The following is a 22,975-nucleotide window of genomic DNA, read 5'->3' as shown; positions in this document are numbered from 1 at the left end:
TCCTTCCATGTGCGACTACTGAGGAAGTCTCCGTTTATCCTTTGTTTCTCCTGCTTTGCAAATTGCCTTCTTATCTTTCTGCTACACGTAAAACTCCCAAAGAAATCCATCTTCAGTGGTACCCACCTATAGTCTCAGTCGTGTAGAAGATCCACGTACAAGGACTACTTGAGTCGCAGAGTTCAAAGACTGCCGAGGCAATACAAGACTTCCTCAGGAAACACTTGGTTTCTGACAAAGAAGCCAAAACCACACAATGGAAAGGGGAGAGCATCTTCAACTAATGGTTCTGGTCGAACTGGATGTCTGCATGTAGAAGAACGCATCCATATTATCACCCTGCACAAAACTTAAGTCCAAAAGGATCAAAGACCTCGACATAAAACCAGGCACACTTAATCTAATAGAACAGAAAGTGGGAAATGGCCTTGAACTTGTCAGTACAGGAGACAACTTCCCGAACAGAACACCAATGGCTCAGGCGTGAAAGTCGGGAATTAGTAAATGGGACCTCATGAAACTGAAAAGCTTCTGTAAGTCAAAGGACACCATCACCAGGAAATAAGTAACAGCCTACAGAATGGCAAAAGATCTTCACCAACCCTACATCTAACAGAGGCCTGATAGCAAAAAAAAAAAAAAAAAAAAAAAAAGCTCAAGCAGTTAGACACTGACAATCCAAATAACCCAATTTAAAAATGGGGTGAAGGGGCTGGAGGCTCAGTGGTTAGAGCACTGACTGCTCTTCCAGGGTCCTGAGTCCAATTCCCAACAAGTACATGGTGGCTCAGAACCATCTGTAATGGGATCCGATGCCTATTCTCTCTTCTGGTGTGTCTGAAGATAGCATAGTATATATACAACATATATACATACATACATATACACACATACATACACACATACATACATACACACACATACATACAGACAGATAGACATAAAATAAGTAAATCTTTTTTAAAAAATGGGGTATAGAACTAAACAGAATTCTCAACAGAGGAATCTCGAATGGCAGAGAAGCACTGAAAGATATATTCAAAGTCTTTAGTCATTTGGGGAAATACAAATCAAAATGACTGAGATTCCACCTTACATCCATCAGAATGGCAAAGGTCAAAAGCTCAAGACAGCACATGTTGGAGGGGTTATGGAGCAAGGGGACCGCTCCTCCACTGCTAGTGGGATTGCAAACTTGTACAACCACTCTGGAAATCAATTTGGTGGGTTCTTAGAAGATGGGAATAGTTCTACCTCAAGACTCAGCTGTACCACTCCTGGGCGTATACCCAAAAGATGCTCCACCATCCCACAAGGACACTTGCTCAACTATGTTCATGACAACGTTATTTGCAATAGCCAGAGAATGGAAACAACCTAGACATCTCTTAACTGAAGAACGGATATAGAAAATGTGGTAGAGCTACACAATGGGATACTCAAACATTAAAAATAAGGACCTCATGAATTTTGCAGGCAAGTGGTTGGAACTAGAAAGTATCATCCTGAGTGAGGTAACCCAGAGCCAAAAGGACATGCATGGTATGTACTCACTGATAAGTGGTTATTAGTGGGTGAAGTACAGGATAACTATGGTGTAATCAAAGACCCAAAGAAGCCAAATAAGGAGGGGACAAGGGAGGATATCTGCATCTTTCTCAGGAGGGGAAACAAAGTAGATATCGGAGCTCGATGGGAAGGAGGGAATTGGGTGAAGAAAGGATGGGGAGACGAGTGGGGTGGGAAGATCATATGTAGGAAGAGCAGGAGAGAGAGAAGGGAGATAGGCTGGTGTGGCAATCTCTAGGTGCCAGAGATCTGAGATGGGGAGAGTCCCCAAAGAGCCTAAGGGAGTAACTCCAGCGGAGGTTCCTAGCAGTGAGGGATTATAGACCCTGAAGTGGACACTTCCTGTAGCCAGGCAGGAAGACAACCACCCGCTCACAAAACCTTGGACCCAAAATGTGTCCTGCCTACAAGATGTGCAAGGACAAAGAGAGCAGAGATTGAGGAATAGCCAATGACTGCCACAAATTGAGACCCACCCCATGGGCAAGATCCATTCCCTGACACCATTATTAATGATACTACATTATGCTTGCAGACAGAAACCTCACGTAGAGGTCTTCTGAGAAGCTCCATCCAGCAGCCAATGGAAAGATGTAGGATTAGTGAGTGGGTCCCGCATCCACTCCTCCACAAAGGTTAGCCGTTCGGGGAGGCGGGACTCAGAAAGTTGACCACACTTACCCCACACCTTCACCAGGGGGGTGTGGGGCCATAGGGCAGCCCGGGGACACCCCTTTGGGGGGGGGGGGAGCGGTCTGAGAGAGGGACACCGTCGGAGCTGGCTCAGGGATCCCCGGGCCTGCAAGGAAGGCGGGGCTGTTGGGTTCTCAGGCTCTTGGACATCCAGGCACCGCTGGAAGAGCTGAGAACGGAGTGGGGGCCCTCGGGGCTGAATCTAGCCTGGGGCCAAGGGGGAAGCTGGTCCTGAGGGGATAGTCTTTGGCTTGACGGTGGCAGGCTGCAGGCTTGGTGGTGGTGGTGGTGGTGGTGGCTGGGGCTCCCCACGGAGGATCCCTACGAAAAGAGACAGTCCATGGTTTTAAGACATTGTCACAAAGGGAAGTGGATGAGTAAAACCATACCCCACTTCTCAGAGTGGGCCTGAGATTAAATGCCTTTTGCAGGGAGGAGTGTCTGGAAAGGAACGTTAATTGGCTAAGCCTCCAGTCCTTCAGGTACTCATTATAATGGAGATTTGTCTTGAGCCTACATCCTCTACCTGTGGAGGGGCTTGGGGCATTGCCCTCACGTGGTGGACGGCCACAGATCTATTTTGGGCTGCAGCTAGTGACCGGGCCTGGTTTCCTGGGAGTCAGGCGAAACGCCTACGGTTCCTCTTAGTGTCACCGAGGTTTTCAAGCCTTTGTTCAACTGGGAACCAGGGTGCCTTTCACGGTCCCACAGAAAGAGATGCAGAGACTCACACCCAAACATTAGATGGAGCTCAGGGAGTCTTTAAGAACGAGTTGGGAGAAAGATTAAGAGGATATGCCTAGTCCTGAAGCAATTTGATGTTTGTGGGATGGGAGAGTTCACAACCAGAGAAGGGGAAATGTAGCTGCGCAAGGGGGTACTGGGAGAAGGGCTGTTTTAGATACTAGGTTGAAAGGGAATAAATTTAACTTTAAAAAAGTCTCTTCTGTGATATAAAAAAGACAAAAACACCTTAGTATCTATTTTCTGTCAGCTAATGCTTAAGATATACTATCCTACCTAGATTAAATGAGAGCTCCTTACACCTATAGCCTCCAGACTCTCATCCTTGCTTACTGGGTAAATTAAGACTCTCACCGGAAACTTGGTTTACATCTTTACACTATAGTCATGGATGTTTTCTTTCAGTATTTCAAACACCCTGTATTTGTTCCCCTTATACTTTTTTTTAAAAGATGTATTTATTTTATGAGTAAATTGTGGCTGTCTTCAGACACACCAGAAGAGGGCATCGGATTCCACTACGGATGGTTGTGAGCCAAATGTGGGTGCTGGGATTGAACTCAGGACCTCTGGAAGAGCAGCCATAACTTCAGAGCCATCTCTCCACCCCTCCCCCATACTTGTTTAAGAAACAAAAAACAAGAATGTATGTTCTCTGAGTAGCTAAAGCTTCTCTCAGAAACCACTGGTTATTAAAGTCCCCCATTGTCAGGGGTGGGCTATTGGTCAGAGAAGCTCCCAAGTGCCTTTAAACCGCTGTTGGTTACCCACCAGAACCGAATAGTAATGTCTTATTGCTGAAGATATATTTTGTTTTTGTTGCAGGATTTAAGTTAGAACTGAGCCAAAGGCTTGTTCTCTACCTACAGTATGCGCATGCGTGTACCTGTGTGTGGAGAAGGTGCTATGGATCCTGTAAGAATTACCATCCAGTGTTGCTCACTATGAATGTTGCGTGCTTCACTACTGACCGCTAGGCAAGACCTGTACATGTCGGTTCAACAGTGTCATGAGTAACAGAGGTAACCAGCCCTCGTTGGATTTGAGGATTGCTCCACAGAGGGAATTCATGCCTGGTACACACTTACAATAGTAAGTGTGGTCACGAAGGAGCACAGCTGGAATGGTAGGTAGTGAAGACGTGACTGTTAAACAGGCATATTGTGCACGTCAAATTGCCTCCCAAGTAGCTTTATGCTAATAGGTTAGTGCTGCTGTCAGCTTCAGTCAGAGACGCTTCTTTTACAAAGGGAATCCATTCCTACAGCAACGCCCAACTACTCACACTGTCCAGTCTGACTATTCAATGTTCAGCCCTAAAAGGGCCTCTACTTTACCCAACCCACATGCAAAACCCAGGGAATACAGGAGGTGGAGAGAAGTGAAAAAGGGACAGAACATTCTCTCAGGTATGGCGTGGCCGCTGAAACTTTGAACTTTGAACAGCAATGATTACATGCAAAGGATTGGGTCAGGCAACTTTCTGTGCATTGTGGATGGGGAATGGGCTCAGGAGACTCTGGAACTGAGTATCTACAGGCTGTTTAATGGTTGCTAGAGGCAATCCTAACTAAACTGGCTACATACACATATATACGTATCTATGACATGAAAGTAGGAAGGTGGAACAAGAGAAGCAGAATCAGTGGGAGGGAACAAAGCAATGAGCGTGGGTATAATAAAAACATACATGTATAAAAACCAAATGTCTTACCATAGATTAATAATTTTTAAAAGAATGTTTTCCCCGACTGAACTATTGCTACTTTCAGATATCAACTGAACTTCCTATGGGAAGCCTTTTTACACCACCCCAGTCTAGCTCCCTGGTGCCTAGACATCAACAGGGTTTTAAGTTGCAAGTGTATTTTTACTTGTCTCTCCCAATTTTGGATGGCTTCAACTGTCCAGAGCTAAGGTAAGGACTGGTAAGGCAAAGCAAGGATTCACTAGTTTTATGGCCACTCTTTGGCATTCCTCAGTCTAACAACTCTTAAGTGCCAACAGTAATAAAATAATAAATAATAAAAAATAAACAACAGCACAGTCACTCTATTTAGATAATAAGCCCAAGTGGGTTCTGAACCAGATAAAAACTCCATTTAGTCCTTTTTTAGAAAAGATTTTTAAAGAGTATTTTTATTTCGTGAGAATTTCATACAATGTATTTTGTATTTTATGGGGTCCTCCCATAACCATCCTCCCAGGCTCCTAGCCAACATCCCCTTTCCATTGATTCCAGGTTACATTGCTCAAGGTCCTCATTACAAGTAGGACCTGCTCTGGCTTATGGCTAAGCTACCAGGAATCCCATCACTGAAAACCCAGCAGTTACCAAATGCCAATACCTCCTCAGCTAGCGCCCACCTTCCCACTCCCACCTCAACCCATCCAATGGGAGTTTGCAGATCTTCTGCAAACTGTCACACTCGGGTTCATACATCAAACAGTTCCACAGTGCCTGGAAAGCCACTCCCTTGATGCTATCTACTCTGTGTGACTCTATCTTTCCATTCTTTGTTCCAGGAAGAACTCTCAAATTCTTCTTGCAAAAACTCACTCTTTATGGGTGATGGCGCATTTCATTCCAAGTATTTCTCCACATTCTTAATTTTTAAGATGTAGTGAAGATGTTGCTCTGACTTTGAGTCCTTTTTCTAAATCAAACCTGATTTAAATTACAGGCAGACATAAAGGAACAGGAATCCAGGACAAGAGAGATGGTTCAGGGGTTAAGGCCTTTTAACTCTAGCTCCAGGAGACAGTTTCCTGGCCTCCATGAACAATATAAGCACATGGTATACAAACATACATCCAGGCACGTGTGCGCACCTGCGCACACGAACACACACACACACACAGCAAGACAGTGTGCACCTTGATTCCTAGCACTCAAGAGATAGAGGCAGGTAGATATAGCTGAGTGAAAGGCCAACTTGGTCTACGTACCAAGTTCTACACAAACAAAAGCTAGAGAGACCCTGTCTCCAAACAAAAAATGCAGAGATTTCACAATTAAAAAAAAAAAAAAAAAACAAAACCACTAAATTTGCTTCAATTGTATTAGAAAAGCTCTAATCACGGCCACAACCAGGATGCTGACAATGACAGTCAAGCGTTCGATCCTTACAGAGTGATTCCTGTGGCCCTGTTAGTCACTTGGTACCGCCCCCCCTTTAGCCCGCCAGATATGTATAGCAAAGATCAATCTGTTCACCATTTACACATCTAAAGTATACATAAACACAATCTTTCAAAATTGTCTTTCTTCATTAAGTGTTGTCTCTAGATTTGTTTAGGTTGAGCCTGTATTAATGGTTTGGTTTTTTTTTACTGCGAAGTATTATCTCATGGAGTGAAGACAGTTTAAACACTCATTGAAAACAGGCCGTATTCCCAAGCATTGAGTGTCCTGAATAACGTTCTGGTGAACATCTGTATACAGGCATTTGTACTGAATGTCCAGAACACTTCTCATTGGTAAGGTAGTTACACACTTAGCTATTTAAGAAGGCTCCAATGTTCCAGTATTGTGTAATACATCCCCTCAAGCACAGAGTCTGCTCTGTGGAAGTCCTAGTGTTTCAGGTTTCTTACAGTAACTCTGGGGTGTAGTAATTTTGAGTTGCCATCCCATGAATGTTAACTGGTACTGAACTGGTTCTTTATAAATATTCTTTAGTAAAAGGCTTTTACCTTTTAAGGGGTGTGGGTGAACATTCTACCAGGGCTTTGACATATACATCACTTGGAAATAAATTCTATCCAGTAATTTTTCCAAACATTTAACATGTTCTTCAGCAAATATTTGTAGAACAAATGAATTTGTGGTGCTTTTTAAGGACCAAATCTAAGAATTTGTCTATTTACAAACCCCAAGCTTCTGTTAACTGTTCTTAATAGTTCTATGGGTTCAAGCTTTATCTCAACTCAACACTCATTTTAGTTGAATAGGGTATCAGGTGCTTTACACGTGATATTTTCCTATTTCTGCAGTACCACCTTTGTAGGAAAGTTTTTTTTCCATTTAATTGCTTATGTCCCTCACAAGTCAACTGGACATCTGTGCAGGTTCTGTGCGCTTTCCAATTGACCTGTCTCCACCATGACCATTCCCAAGACCACAATGTTGGTAAATAAGTTTTCAAATCAGTGTTCTATTTAATTCCAATGTTTCTTAAAAATGTTCTAAGTGATTCCAGTTCCTTTGTCTTTTCACATAAGGATTATCTTTTGCCTACAAAGAATAACCTTGAAGGGATTATGATAGGAATTATAGAAATCTTGTCCATGAATCTAGGTCATCTAGCAGTCCTCGGAATTGTCAATCCATAAACACAAAGTGTCCTGATAGGCTATCCAATCCCAAGTGTTCTCTGTCTCTGTATGTGTGTAGTCATGAATCTGAGGGGGAGAAACTTGGAATTGCAGAGGGCAGAGATGAAAATGATGTAAATATGATATGAAATTCTCCAAAAAAAGGAAACCAAGAATAGGAAAAAATGCTGATGGGCTTTTATAAGCACTAAATAGCATCAATCCCCACTCCCCCAAAACAAAAACAAAGACGCAGACAATAGGAGAAGAAAGACGAAAGAAAGGGCTGGAGAGGACTCAGTGGAGTTTGCTGCTGCTCCTCATCAGGTGGCTCACAATGTCTCTAACTAGGGAGACCCTTTGCCTCTGAGAGTACCCATGGCACAGTTCTATCTCCTCTGCCTCTGCCCCCCCCACACACACACACTCAAATACTACTTTGAGGAGAAAATAAAGTTGGGAGGGGGCCATGATGAGGGAAGGGTCCAGAGGGACTAAGGGGAATAGATATGATTAATAGAAGACAGTAAATCAATATATGTGTATATAGACTTACAAATTCAAGTTCTTTAATGACAGTAAACTACATCTTTGACACTTTAAAAAAAACAATTGATGCTGAGAGACTGACAAAGGACCTGTAGCAAACAGACCTGTTGAGGGATGTAAATATACTTCAAATTATCAAAGTATTGTAAAAAAAAAAAAAAACCTGTACACCTGTCAAAAGAAACTAATGTGCAGTGCTGTAACAAGCAGCAGGAAACTCCCTCATTGTTAGAATCTGGAGGGACACCGTGACAAGCTACCTACAACTGTATGCAACAAAGTCCTTAACTGGACTTTGGAAAACGAATAGTCTAACTGGGCAAAAGCAATTACATTAGGTTAAGCCGACGTGATGACACATTTGTAATTTCAGCACTGAGGTTGACCACTGAGGTGACCACAAGTTCAAGAACAGTCAGTCAGCCACCAGCCAGCCAGCCAGCCAGCCAGCCAGCCAGCCAGCCAGCCAGCCAGCCAACCAACCCATATTAATTCAGCACAACAAGCAAGATTCTGGGACACTGACCCTTAGCATCAGGTCTGACAGCATTAATGTAACAATATAAATTATATATTCAAGTACTCTTGTAGCAGAGAAGGTAAAAAGTGGTAGGTGACAAAGTATACAGATGTGGTCCCAGCTACTTAAGAGGCTGAGGTAGGTGATGACTTCAGTCCAGGAGTTCTTGCCCAGCCTGGGCAACAGTGAGACTAGTCCTAAAATAAAAACAATGCAAAACCAAATGGTACTTCAGAACCCACTCAGACTGCTTGAATGTGTCCCAGGAAGAAAACAGAGGATCCTAGACAGATGTGCTTCTCGAACGTCCCTTTTCATGAAATTTTACAAAGCTTACAAGTTGAGAAAACAAAATGTACTACCTATTTCCAGGCAGCTTCCAATCTAAAACAGAGCTTTCACAATAGTCTATATACCTCATCTCGCAGTTTTTGCTCCATTACAAGTGACATGAGACGTTTATGACAATTAGTACGGTGAGTCATTACATAATTTTTCAAGCATCGTTTTTATTGAAATTCCGACAGCCCTTCCATTCTATTATAGCAATTTAGTGTATAATTTCCAAATTTTTCTGTTTGACACTCCTTTAAATGAGATCTTAGGAATAAAAATATTTGAACTAAATGATTTCAAAAGTATCAAGGAGTTCTATGAATTTACTTTTAAAACTGTGACTTGTATTGTATCTCACTAAGCAACTTCTTCATGAACCCCACATTCCAAACCCGCAATCAAGAAAGACTGGGGTGCGGCTCAATTGCAAGCGCTCTTTTACAGCAGGCACAGGCACAGGAACAGGCACTAAGCTTGAGGTCCAGGATCTTGTCTCCCACTGCTAACACAGCAAGTCCTAACGAGTTCGAGATCAGCCTGGGGTACAGACAACTATGCTGCCATCCTACTCAAACGGCTAACAATTACTACCTTCAGAGTACTGAATAGATGATGCATTACTCTCCAGTAATGGACGTTTTAAGCATACCAGGGATCAGTAAGAGAATGTAAAACTCTACAACAATGTAAACCCTCAATTACTCAAACCACAGTCGTACTATATTACATCCAAGTTCTCCCATTTCTGTTAAATTAAAATCATAACCATCACAACCATCACAACCATCACAACCATCACAACTGAGGAAAATAGTCATGATTGCTCAAGAAAACTTCTTCTAAATAAAATACATTACAAAGATATTTTAAATTACTTTTCCTGGGGTTGACGATATAGCTCAGTAGTGGAGCACTTGTCTAACATGCTCAAGGCCCTGGGTTTCTAGAGACACCAAAACAAAACAGCCTTTTCTTTTGAGGACAGAAAACCAGGCTAACTTCCTTCTCTCACTGATTATTTCATGCTCTGTGTATATCGACATGGACTTCAGTAAAAATACAACCTTTTTCTGAAGAAAAGCAGGTTGGAAGATTTAAAATATTTAGAAATTTAGTAACAAATTTTATTTGGCAGATCTCTGTGTATTCTTGAAAATAATATGGTTTAGAAATAGAAATTCCAACCTGGATTTATCACGTATTTGAATAAAAATGAGCATTTACCATCTTTATGTAAATTGTTGAATAATGTCACAAAATTAGGAACTGCAATTCCAAGAAAGAGAAAAATCTTGGCAACTATATGTTGTGGAAAATATCACTAACAGTGTCACTGCATCAGATCTAAGGTACAGAAAGAAATGTGGTGACTATTGTAAAATGAACAACTGAATATAATGAGTCCCAGTGAAATGCAAACAAACTCTATTTTGACTCCAAAAAAGGAGGGGGAGGGATCTTGTGGAGGAGGGACTGGAAAGGAAAATAACATTTGAAATGTAAACAAATAAAATGATTAATAATAATAAAACCAAGCAAAAAATGCACATGCCAATACTTTGTAAAAGATCAAATGTAAAATGTATCTCTAGGTTCAGAAACTGGAATATTTAAGTAGTTGAGAATATGTCACAAAGAAATAATCTGAAGGGTGGTCTGCCTGCACTAAGAACCCCAAATAAAAATTACTTCATCCTAATTAATAGTTGAGGGATTAAATTGTTAAACCAGCCTCCCCCAAAAAAGTATAAGTTAAATAATCCAAATTTTAAACTAGCTTCTCTACAATACACAAAATAACATGTAATTTTGAAAAATAAAGAGAAAAAAGTCCATTCTTGTAAAGAAATAGTTTTGAGTAAATACTTCATTTACCATCGGGTAAGTGGATACTGACAACATAATCTAAAATCACAGGACTACATATATATTTGTGTACATGTATAAGTGTGTTTACATGTATGTAGTTATACATTTTAATAATTTTACTAAGCACCATTTTTATTAAGATAATTTACTATATAAAAAACTAACCTCTATATAGATCATCAAGTTTATGCCCTTTGAGATAAAGATATACTTTTAATCCCCAGAATTTGTCACAAGTAAACAGGTGACCATTGAACTTTTTATAGGTGACAGATGCATAGTTAATAATGAAACACAAAAACTATGTAATCCTTGTAATAAAATTAACTCTGAAAGCAGCATGCTGAGTGTGAGGAAAGGCTACATCAGACAAGGTGTGGGAAGGGTCTGTCCCGCCATCTAGTTGCTGAACACAAGGTTATGCACAGTTTCACCTTCGGACTCCACAGAAGTCATTCTTAGTCACTGCAGTATTTCTATACTTATCACTCAACAGAGGAAGAACTTTTTGGCCACCAAATGGAAAACAGAGAAAATTTAGCAGTACAGAAGCAGGAGGAACAAAGGAAAAAATGGTAACTAAGGTTTGCACATGCGTGGGAAAAGGCACTGGGCTGATAATACACTGGAACCATGGCTGCCCTTAAAGAACTTCAAATGAAAAGAGAGGGTAGAGCGTGAAAGAGGAACCATTTGGCCACCTCTTCCTTAATGGTGTCAGAAGTCTCCACTGTGTGTGCATGGTGAATATAAACCTTATGCATATGAATATAACTGTTATAAGATATACCATAATTTTAAAACATTAACAACTGTTTTTATTAAGACTATTTTATTTTAAAAATTCAAAATATAAAAATAATAAACATGGATATTTAATAAACAACATAATTCAACTATAAATAATAGAAGTGTTGACAACCCACATAAACACAGTCACTATAAACATTCTGTGCATACAAGAGTAGTTTTCTAGTTCAAGTTTTACCTTTTTCAGTTCAAGTTTTATCATCACTTTTAAAAATAAACAAGGAAGCTGCTACAGCTTAACCAGTTACTTTCGCTCCACTCAAAGAGCAGGGAATCCCCCATGCCAACACGCATTCATGAAATGGGATAATTACGGGCACAGGTGCTAACCGCTGGAAGAACCCAGTCTTCAGACAAGAAAAGACTCCTTTGGTGTTTTCAGATTCAACAACAGTCCATAAAAACTGAGTTAAAATAAATCACTTATTAAAGGAAATCTTGTGCCAGACAGTATGTTCTGAAGTATTGTCACACTCAAAACAGGTTTTGGATTCTGAGAGTCAGAAGTGAGCATGTGAGAGAACGCTCTGCTGATGCTTCAGTGTACCTTACAAACATCCACTGAGGTGCTGGGATAAAATCTTGGGGCAGAACAAATACACATCGATGGAAAAGCAGTACAATGTCATAACTCATTTCTTTATAACTCACCAAATATTTTGTAAATATCTGTACTATGAAACACTCTGCCTTGGGTTGAGGAAAGGACAGATGGGAGTCTAAAGCAGAGTCAAATCTCATTATTATTTTAGGACTAGAAAAGTTTTCCATTTCAAATATGAGGGAAAAAACATGCTTGAGTATAACATTTTTAGACGCTACTCAAATTAATAGCCTCCCTCTTATCAAAATAAACTATTTTCTTTTGGGAGAAGCTGGGCACAAATAAGGATACAGTCATTCTGCATCATTTTCTTAAATTATTAGGTGTTCTCTAATGGGGCTGCGCTCTTACCCCAACTCAACAGTCCTTATAATTCTGCTGCTAGCTAAGATGTAAGCAATAACAGATTAAAGCCTAGCAAAGACTAAACCACAGATCCGATGACACGGAGAGATTTTATAGCACCAAGGACTGTTTCCTAAGACACTTGAGGGGCCTGTATCACTTTAAAGTATTATCTTGTAAACAAGACCAAAAATATTTAGTTGATCTGTATTTTGAGCATAAATATTTATAAATTCTATTAAAAAAACAACAAATTAGCATGACTAGAGCGACCAATATTGTAAAATCTACGTATATTGAAAAATAGAAAGATATAGAAAAGGCTTCCATAATGCAATCATGCAGAGGTAAACTGCTCCATTCAATTACACAAAAATGATTTTGTACAGTTATGTACATGTAGCTCCATGACAAATCTATTCAAGAAAAAAAATTAAAAGAGAATCTCTAATTAACCAATGTATAAAAACTTAAATGTAACTGACCAACTGAATTTACCAACAATTAAAAAAAAAAAAAAGCAATGATCTTAAGGAGAAATCAACATGACCTCTGATCCCAAGGGCACATTCCGTTCCTTTGCTTTACTGTTAAGTCAACAGCAGATGAAAAAAGCAATGGCCAAACCAGTGAAGGTGACAGTGTGCAGCACTCACCTGTCAATCAAAGAGTCCCTGGCAGTGTGGTCTCTTTAGACAATGCTCTTTGGCTCTAAATTAAGCAGCTACAACACTACTACTGTGAAGTCTTTTTTTTAAAAATGAAAAAATATCAACTAGTCTAATTAAACATTTATGAATACTTAATGGCTATCTGACAATTTGCAAAAAAAGAACCACAAAAAAAGTGGGCATGTGGTGGGACACAAACAAAATGCCCTGTTGGCTATCCAAATTATTATTTAAATGATAATTATCTAAAATACATGCTTTTCCTTTAACCATGCATGTATAATCAGTGTGGATCAAAACAAATCATTTATAAATGACTAATGAGTCTGTTACTTTGTATTACTTGTGAGGACAATCACAATGCATACTCAAGAGGAAAAAAGTGTTTGCAGGGATCAACTTTGTAGAAAAAAATGTGACTGAGTAGAACTTAAAGAAAAAAATTAGAATCAATATAATTTGTACTTTTCCAAGTAAGAGCTGCTGTCCCATCCGACTTCTCCAATACCCCTGATAATCTATGAAGGAATACTCAAGATAACAGTGAGAACTGTCTGGGTATGCTAGAAAAAGAATTCTGTTAACATTTAGAATGAAAATTTTAAATTTTATACTTTTTAAAGTTTAAGCTATATTGCTTATAATTAGTACACACAGTTATAAAGCAGTTGAAAATTATTCTTTAAAAACAAACACATTAAAAAAAAAACACGTAACACTATTTCCCCTTGCTCAGAGGATTGTCTTTGATGTCTTGATTACAAGTGATGAAAACTGTATAAATTAGACAAATTTAATAGATGATTTTCAATTTTAGAACCCATGGGTTATCATTTATTATTTGAAAAGAAATAAAATTATTTTCCTTGTTTTTGAGGAGTTAAGAAGAACAGCAGAAACTGCACTGGAGTAGCGGCCCTGGCAAGTCCATCAGATCAATACTCACAAGAAACAGACAAACTAAGGACAGTATGGGAAAAGTACTTCCTCTTAGTGGTTATCCTAATTCAATAAATATATCCTAAAAATAAAAAAAAAAAATTAAAGCCAAACTTATGTTTAACTTTTTAATTCATTTTCTTCATTCTAAACTGTTCAATTAATGCTCTCATGGCTTCATAGATTTCCCAAACATTTTTCTCAATTTGCCCGAGACATAATACATCTCATAAGGAAACTAAAAGGCCTTGTTCCTTCTTAAGGTGTTTTACAAATTAAATTGCTACAAAGGGAAGAAAGCACTTCTAACTAAGGTCATAACCTCACACATTTGATACACGTCTGGACTCAGATGTCCTCGTACAGACTGTAAAGATAAAATGGTCATCACAGTACATGTAAACATCTATTCAGGTTGATAGAGAGCAAACCAAATGACAGGATGGTATTATTAACAGTCGTCTCCAGACAGGACAAAACAGGGCTTGCTCGTGTAGTCACAAAGCTAAATTCAGGCAGTGATGTTCTCTCTCTGGTGAAAAAAGAAAACACTTATTAAAAAAAAATTTTTTTTAAATAAAAAATACCCCAAAATTCAAATCACAGTATTGAATGAACTATGTCTAACTTAATAAAACATTTTCAAAAGTCTACATGAAAAGAATCAAAATGAAAGTTACAGACCGATTTTATCAAGGATTACCTTTATGCTAACGTGATTTTAACAAAACCTGTCTGCATCATGCCTTCTGAAAACATTAGGTGTCAAGATCACAGCACTGCAAAACAGCAGTTACTACAATTTGGAGGTGAGAAAACTACTAACTGGTCAGCTGCTAATTTTACATACAACCGGGAGTAGGCACAGAAATTTTTAAAAATTATGTACAAGCCTCAAGTCACTATAAATAAACCAAATCCAAATTTCTTAAAGCGCCCCAATGAATTTCAAGATAATTACCGGGATACCTTATTTCCTTAAGCTCCAAACAAAGATCATTCGGTTCTTTAATCATCCTAGATGACATAAAATTCTACACCAAGCACCAAGTGCAGCAACAAAAATTTTAAAAGGAACACATAATGAGACAGCGCCTGGCATACAAAGGAGGACTAACTTTAGATGGGTCAGATGAGTGGATGAAATAAAGAAATAGAGGGGAAATTTAGAAAGGATCAAATATAAAGTTAATATAAAAGTAAAGAAAATCCTTTATTAAGTAACAAGCACAAAAAACTAAAACTACATTAAAGTTACCATCATGTACGGTATTTTTTACTAAGCACGTGTGCTTCTATTAAAAGTAGCTGGCTGTGGCAATCATGTCCAGCAATTTTTCCCTTTCCTAAGAGAACTGGGCGGCTATATAGAAGGTTACATTCCACCTAAGTGTATGGATGATAAGAGACAAAAAATACCAGTTTTCTACAGGACTGCATCCATTCTTCTGAGAAAGCAAGTTGGTTTTTAGTTCAAGGGGCAGACAAAAGTGAGTTTCTACTATCTAGGAGAAGTATGTCGTCTTTTGGCCTTATCAGGATTTTATACAGGGCAGTACACTGGTGGTTTAAAATCTATGTTAGTAAATGTCCAGTTTTAGTTACTGAATTTTAGAGGGAGGGAAAAAAAACCAGTCCTGGAAGAAAAAAACCATAGTTTTGGTATTCCAGAACTTCTTTCAGAACAATCCTGTTTTGAAGGCTTAACTGATGTACTAGGGGTGTGGGACTTGGGCTAAAGCTACTTTTCTATAATTAACCTATAGTCAGTGTGTGGGGAGATGTATTTTGATAAAGTCTGCATAATACTGTGATAAAGTCACTAAGATTTCAATGAACCAAATAGGCAAACATTTGATTTCTTTGTTGTGTCATTATACCCAATGGTTAGTATTGCAAGTAAAATGGAATACAGTCCCTCCCTCTCCCCACTCCCCAGGAAACAGTTCTGGTAACAAGATACTCTCCTTCAATGAGGCTTAGCCATACTTGCTACAAGTAACCAGCTAAAACAGTGAAGTCTTATCTTCATAGTAACTAATGGTTTGTTAACATTTGACCATATTACAATGAAACAGAACCTATGGAATACTCTTTAATTTCCTGCAACAAGTTTTCATTAAATGTCTGGGAAGCAATTCCTTATTTGTTTAAAAAGAAAGTTACAATTATCCAATACCATTTAAAACAGTGTTTAGAGATTAAAGAAGTATGCAATGTGACAACCATCCCTTGAGGTAATCCTAATCAATCTTTTAAGCAGAAATACATAATTCCCCTGTAGCTGCCTACATCACCTTTAGCCTTTCTCCCACTCCCAACTCTACCTGTGCAACCAGATAACCATGTGTGTACAATACAGCAGCACTGATCGGAACAGCTGTAGAATTAGAAAGCTTTCTACTTTTAGGTGGCATACTGTGGAAGAATGGAGATGGGAAAAGATATAAATTTGGACTTGTTGAAAAAAAGGAAATAGGTAAAAATGTTTATAAAACCAAGTCTGAAAGCAAAGAGAAAAGCTATAAATGGGGATAGGAAGAACTTGTAAATGCAGACGTTCACTTGCATGTTACAGGCTCAGTGGCAAATGCAAGCATTTGGAGACATACTTAGCAAGAGGCAGTGTCTGAACTATTGTAATCAAATCTAAGTTGGTACCGCTGATGAGAAAAACATCAGATAGGAATAAGTGGCTTAGATATAAGACTGTTTTAGAATCAAATACTAATGTATCACCAGGGACACAAGCTATGAGAGACTTTAGAGACTTACTGAGTCCAGCTCTTTTTATTTTATGAATAAGGAACAAACTCTGGATAAGGCAAGAGAGTTGTCTACAACTACAGAGTCAGACGCAGAGATGAGAACAAGAGCTGAATATTAATCATTGTTCGGTTCTCTAAGCTACGTCACCTATGGATAAATTTAATGACATGGTCTGGATTGGTGTTCTCAGCATTTCTAACCTAGTACTCTAATGGAAATGACTATAGTGCTTACTTAATATTACACAATCTAGAGGCCTGAGCTGGGGAATGTCAGAATTGATTCTAGGTATCTACCTCCATTTGCTACTTGTAACCCCTGTGATGAGACACAGAACACTATCATTTAATAAAATGGCCCCAGTGACTGAGGAGACTATTAGGTTTTTAGAAAATTGATAAGAATTAACAAGGGAGGTAATTGTCAACCTCATTACTATAAATTTAAATATCCATTCATTCATTATTTCATCCAACAAACATCTAAGTGCTCACATGAGCCAGATTTTACTATAAGCACTAGAGATAAAAAGATGAATAAGACATGGTCCCCTTCCAAGAGGAGCTTGCGATCTAGTGGGGGAAGACAGACATATAAACCAGATAAATTATGTTACAACATTAAGTATTATAACAGAGATATGAACAAAGTGCTTTTTAAAAGGGTAAACATGAACTGCCTAAAGACCAAGAAGTCTCTACTAATTATGTGCAGTATTTTGAGGTAAAGACTATCATGGTTATCACAATCTCATGGTTGATCAATAATTAGGAAGGACACAGCAGCAGAGTTCCTGTTTTTGTGAAGTTGGTACTGAAATCACAATGCTTATATTAAGAACACAGTTCTTCCACTTACTATGACTTTAGGTAAACAACTCCATTTCTAACAGCCTGCTTTCTTATAAGAAAAACAAGAACTACCATCTACTTTTAAAAGGTGTCTTAGGTTTGAAATGAAAATATTTGCGTACATAGAGTACTAGTATTTAGAAATACACGCATGAATTAAAACTCCATAGCAATACATTTATAATTGAATGCAGATTAGTGCTTATAAAAGTACAACTGTGAATCTAAGTGACTACTGGGAATATGTAATTCTCATACTAGAGGACCAAAGAGTCATATTTGGTCTTCTGATTCATTCAAAGCACCAACTTAAAATATTTAAAATCTTAAGTAATTAAACAATATCAGGCTAGGGAAATTGATAAGCTATTTATGAGCTTAACTGAACAGAACTGGTAATTTCAGTTATATTTCTAGGGAAATTTACAATAAATTTTGAAACTATCATCAAACCATAAAGCCAAAAATAGAATGGCGATTTAACTGGCCTTGGAAAGGTTTACTTTCTTTATAATACCTGTTTGGTGTAAAGAGAAGAAGCGTGAGCCTCTGCCAATTTGGCATCTTTCACGACTACTAAAAAGAAAAGAAAACAAACTTACCTAATGAATCAGAATAGCACACAGTAAACATACAAGAAACTACACAAAAACATACCACAGTCTAAGTAAACTTAGAGTCAGTATTTTAGCGAGTGGAATTTGAGCTTGAAATTTTCAATGTAAATGTGTACTAACTGCAAAGCAAACATTCCTATGAAATAGCACTGGCATAAAAGCACACAACTGTAACCCAAGCGTAAGGGGAAGGTCTGTTACATGATGCTGAAGACTGGGGCTGCTGACATTAGTTTTTGGCTGTGTTGGTCCCCAAATGGAAGAAAGTAGGTTTGTTAAATGTGGTTTAAAAGGAAAAAAATAAAATAAATCTATAATCTTGAGAAGCAGAAATACTTGAATATAAAGATTTGAAAAGATACAGTAACCTAGTAATCTCCTACCCTCATTCTACAAAACAGTTTTAGCTAACTTTCAGTAATTATACTCATGTGCTACAAAAATCCACTTTTAAAAAAAAATCACAGTATTGTTGCAAATGTGAAAGATTTTTATATAAGTATAATAAATGCACACTTAAAATATCAGACTGGAACACTTACCAAACAGTGTTTTCCTAAAGTAGTATCTATAGTACATTTCTTTATTCATACATCTTCAAATGGTCAAGTTTTCTTTCATACATCCAAAATGTAATATGAAGTTGTCTTATTCACCAAATGTTAGCGCTACTTGAAGTCTGGTTCCAAACTAATCAGCCTGCTTTTAAATTTTAAGACATCTGTTGAAAATTTATATGATCAAACCAAACTGAAGTGGTATAAATTTTAAACATTGGATTTCACATCATTGTAAAGGTACCAGAAACCATTATTATTTAGAGATTATAGCTCCTTTTGATAGTTAGGGGAAGGCAGATCACCATCTGGAATGGTCTGTTTCATTTTCTCTTTTTTTCTTTTTTTTTCTTTTTCCTTTTTTTTTTTCTTTTTCTTTTTTCTTTTTTAAATCAAGGAACATTGTCATGAATTTTTTTTTGTCATTGCTTTTTTTTTCTTTTCTTTTTTCTTTTAAGAGACCATTCCACTTTATTTTTAGCATCCAGATGCATAAGGACTCATATGTAAAGCAGTCATACACCATTATCATTAACACCCATGTGATAAAATACATACACAAATCCAACAAACGGCTAATACATAGTAAAGCCTAAGCACACTACTATGCAGTATTATGAATACATAACTTGGGGACTTTAGTTAGCGTACTATGTCATCTATTCATTTTTTAAAACATTCATTAAGATTTTAAATGCAAATTCATTCCTTATTTGGAGTAAAACAAAATCCTCTATGTTATAACAAGTATTGGGTCATAAGTATTGAAATCTATTCATTAATTTACAAATAACCCAAAGAATTCTGTAATGTTCAATAGAAGTATGTAATAAAACATTGCGTATGTCCTATTGTGATGTCTTTAGCAATTGTTTACTGAAATAAAATGCAAACATCAATCTTCAAAATACAAGATCAGAAGGTAGTTTTCTTCTCTTTTATCTATTTGTGAAATCCATCGTCATCATATTTTACCAAAAATTGTTTTTACAAATATGTAAAAGTACATTAGATAATACTAATGAAACACAGGTAGAGTTCTAGCATATGCAGATCAATGATCAGTCAAATCATCTTCTCCAAGAACGAGATTCATTGTCCTCTTCTTCTTCGTCATCATCTTGAAGTAATGAGTCATCCACCAAAGACTCTTCCTGAAACTTTAGGTTAAGATGTATTTAGGAATTTACCCAAAAAAAAAAATAAAATAAAAAATAAAAAAAAAAAAAAAAAAAAAAAAGGAAAAAAGAAAAGAAAAAAAGAAAAAAAAAGAAAAAAGAAAACAAACGAAAAGAAAAAAGAAAGAAAAAAAAGTAACACTTTTAAACACTGTTCTCTCTCAAGAGTTGAACACAAACGGTTATTTCTATAACTAGAACACTTAAGAGAACAAAGTAAAGCAGCCTTGTCCATTTCATCTCAACAGTCCCTGGTGTGCTGCTCACATGAAGTGAGCATAAACATACGTCAGGTTCAGTACATGCCACTTCTCCTCTCTGACAAACCATGCCACCTGCCACACTCCAAAACACTGCTCAATGCTTCTTTTAAGAAAGAACACATTTTCACTGATTTATCCTAACTCTCAACACTCACCAACTTATAAAAAATCCTACCACAATTTCATTTTTTTTGCTATATATAAATATCTTTTAAAAAAAAGAAATTAAAAAACAAAAGCAAGAACCTCTGTCTTTTTCCCATTCCCTTCACAAAAGCTTCTCAGGCTGCTTTCCCAGACTTTTCAAAATACCTAATACCAGGAGCTCTCCTGCTTTTCTCCCCATTCAATTCAAACTCATGGAAGGACATAGGTATAATCTAAAATATAAAATGACAAATCATGTACATGAGTTTCAAATACACATTTATTCTTGCATTTGACTATGGATATGCGTAACAGATTTGAAATGCTCTGCAAACAAGATGAAGCAGCATTATGGAATCTAACAAAGGTCAAACAATCTTTCAGTTTCTTTACCTTACCTTTATATTTTTAAGTTCTTCACATTGTTCCATAACTTTTTTCATGATTAAGCAAAACAGAATTGTTTACTTTAAGTCTTTGTCTCAAGGGCTTTTTAAGTTCACTATCCCTTCTTATGCTGCCATTCCTTTTATCCTAGTAGCTAGGGTTACTTGAAAAAATTGTGACCTCCTATCTCTACCCTGAGCTAGAGCTCTTCTGGAAATGCCTTTCACTTTCTTAGCCCCAGCACATAGTATAGAACTCTATTTTGTCATTCAGGGCTCGACCCTATGGGTAACAGACCTTTGAGATTATTATGGACAGACACAATCATTCCTTCCTGGGCTCCCATAGCATGTTGTTCAAATCTGTATTCGGCACATCAGTTTGCCTATCGCTCTAATCGTTTCTTCTGTTTCTGCCACCACCCTCCTTTCCAGATTATAAGCTCCTTGATGATAGGGACCGTGTCTTATTCATTTTTGTGCCTATCACAAAGTCTACCACATAGCAGGTAGTTACTCTAATGAACTAAAACAGTAAGAATTTTAGAAGAAGGCTGAAATGTTGATACAGCAATTAAGTAAAATAAATACCCTAGAACTTAACGTATTATTACAAGATTTCCTGTGGATAAAAATCTAATGAATAATTGTTATCTTCTACAGTAGTTGAAAGTTGATATATCACATGTTATTTTTGGTTAGCAATCCACAATTCTTCTCATTAATCCAGAAAATATAAAGTTATCTACATTTATCTGATCTCCCCTGTCTGGAATACGGTTTAAGAATAAAAGTATTATGTTAAAACCACAGCCATTTAAGAAAACACCTTTTATAAATGAACTATGAATAACGATGGGAGAACAAGTGAAAACAAACATACTTCCTCTTCGTCAGGCTCGGCTTCTTCAGTCTCCACGGCTGACATATTAGCTACTGGTTTATTCCATGCCAGCTTTAAATCCTGCCCTTTGAAGCGAGCTCCATGAATTGCAGCCTAGAACAATTAAGAATATGGGAGTAAAGAACATTAACAACCTCTAGAGGAAAAATTAAAACTGTTGATGTCTAATAGTTAAAGAACTAGACTCAAAGACAAGTTGCTTTTTCATTTGCTGTTTAGTCACTAGTTCTCAATTTATGGTTACAATTACTACTTTATAGTTATTTACTTCTTAAAATCATAGTACTGATTTTTAAAGTACTAGTGTTTTTAAAGTAAACAACAATTTTTCATGAAAAAAAACTCCTGGCAATAATTTGGGTAGGAAAAAAATTGTTTAATTTACTAATAATTACTATTCGGATAACAATCCAAATATATATCAAGATTTTGGCTCTAGCTTCTAAACCAATATCTATTTTAACAGAGCAAATGAATTTTACATGCTATATAGTTAACTATCAACTAGAAACCTTTAACAAAAATAAATTTGCATGTAAAATGTCACATTATTTTCAAATAATCAAAATCACTGCAAAATGATGTATAACTAATGCAATATTATATAAACGCCTTAACAAAAGGGAAAGGTAACAACTCTGAACTCTTCTACAGAAACACGTTATAACTGATGGCAGGTGAGCTCAAGGAATGGTCAAACCTAAGTTCTTCCTATCGTCAGTAGCTGCTTTGGAAAACGGCACATTTAAAGTAACACGAATAAACATAAATCAGTGTTAGTAACATTTTAAAGTAACTCTTGGTTCCAAAGATATAAAACTCAAAGTACAGAATAATATGAAGTGTAGAAACAATTACATATTCAATGACATCTCAACATGAATTATGTGTGGCATTAATGTTCCCATGTACAAATTTTAAATCTGTACATATAAATTTATGATAAATTTGAAAGATTCCATGCCCATTAAAATTCAGTGCTTAATCACAATGCCACACAATTTTAAAATGCATATTGAAGCTGAAATCATTACATAAAGTATATTAGATTACTGCTAAGAAGTGACAAATATCACATGCAAAATATTTATAAAACTTTTTTCCTATTTATTTAAAGAACAAAACTGTGACCAGCAATGTGTACAGCTAGACTAACACAATCCTCCTGCCTCAGCCTCCTATTCAATAATGACACTACAGTAAGAGCTTACTGACAAATATTTCTAATAACCTCATTTTATTCATCTCTATATTCAACACACATTTCAAATTTGAAAGGTGAACTTTTAACTTTATAGTTTTACTATATAATGAGGGAGTATCAAAAGGTTTTGAAA

The 22,975-nt window shown here is 37.1% G+C and overlaps 1 protein-coding gene and 1 long non-coding RNA gene across 7 annotated transcripts in view; both read right to left on the bottom strand.

Annotated features, from left to right (window-relative positions):
• Positions 1–5,115: 5,115 nt before the first annotated feature.
• Positions 5,116–5,867, bottom strand: LOC116913948. The gene is made up of 2 exons (XR_004389647.1): positions 5,540–5,867; positions 5,116–5,426 (listed from the first exon to the last, which is right to left on the bottom strand). It is a non-coding gene; the product is annotated as an uncharacterized LOC116913948 (long non-coding RNA).
• A 5,545-nt stretch (positions 5,868–11,412) lies between these two features.
• Positions 11,413–22,975, bottom strand: part of Rbm26 (RNA binding motif protein 26) — an 80,966-nt gene continuing 69,403 nt past the window's right edge. For 4 of the 6 annotated variants that reach the window (XM_032917874.1, XM_032917878.1, XM_032917876.1 and 1 more), the window contains 4 exons: positions 21,618–21,731; positions 18,746–19,920; positions 18,104–18,162; positions 11,413–14,498 (listed from right to left, as the gene is read on the bottom strand). In XM_032917874.1, coding sequence (XP_032773765.1) covers positions 19,831–19,920; positions 21,618–21,731 — 204 coding nt within the window. In that variant the 3' untranslated portion in view covers positions 11,413–14,498; positions 18,104–18,162; positions 18,746–19,830. The remainder of the gene's footprint in view (positions 14,499–18,103; positions 18,163–18,745; positions 19,921–21,617; positions 21,732–22,975) is intronic. The other 2 variants (XM_032917875.1, XM_032917877.1) reach the window with 2 other exon arrangements.

The sequence above is a fragment of the Rattus rattus genome, chromosome 12 (assembly GCF_011064425.1).
Source record: "Rattus rattus isolate New Zealand chromosome 12, Rrattus_CSIRO_v1, whole genome shotgun sequence".
Classification (NCBI taxonomy): Eukaryota; Metazoa; Chordata; class Mammalia; order Rodentia; family Muridae; genus Rattus; species Rattus rattus.
The sequence above is the reverse complement of the archived record's forward strand: the minus strand, read 5'-3'. Positions and strand labels throughout refer to the sequence as shown.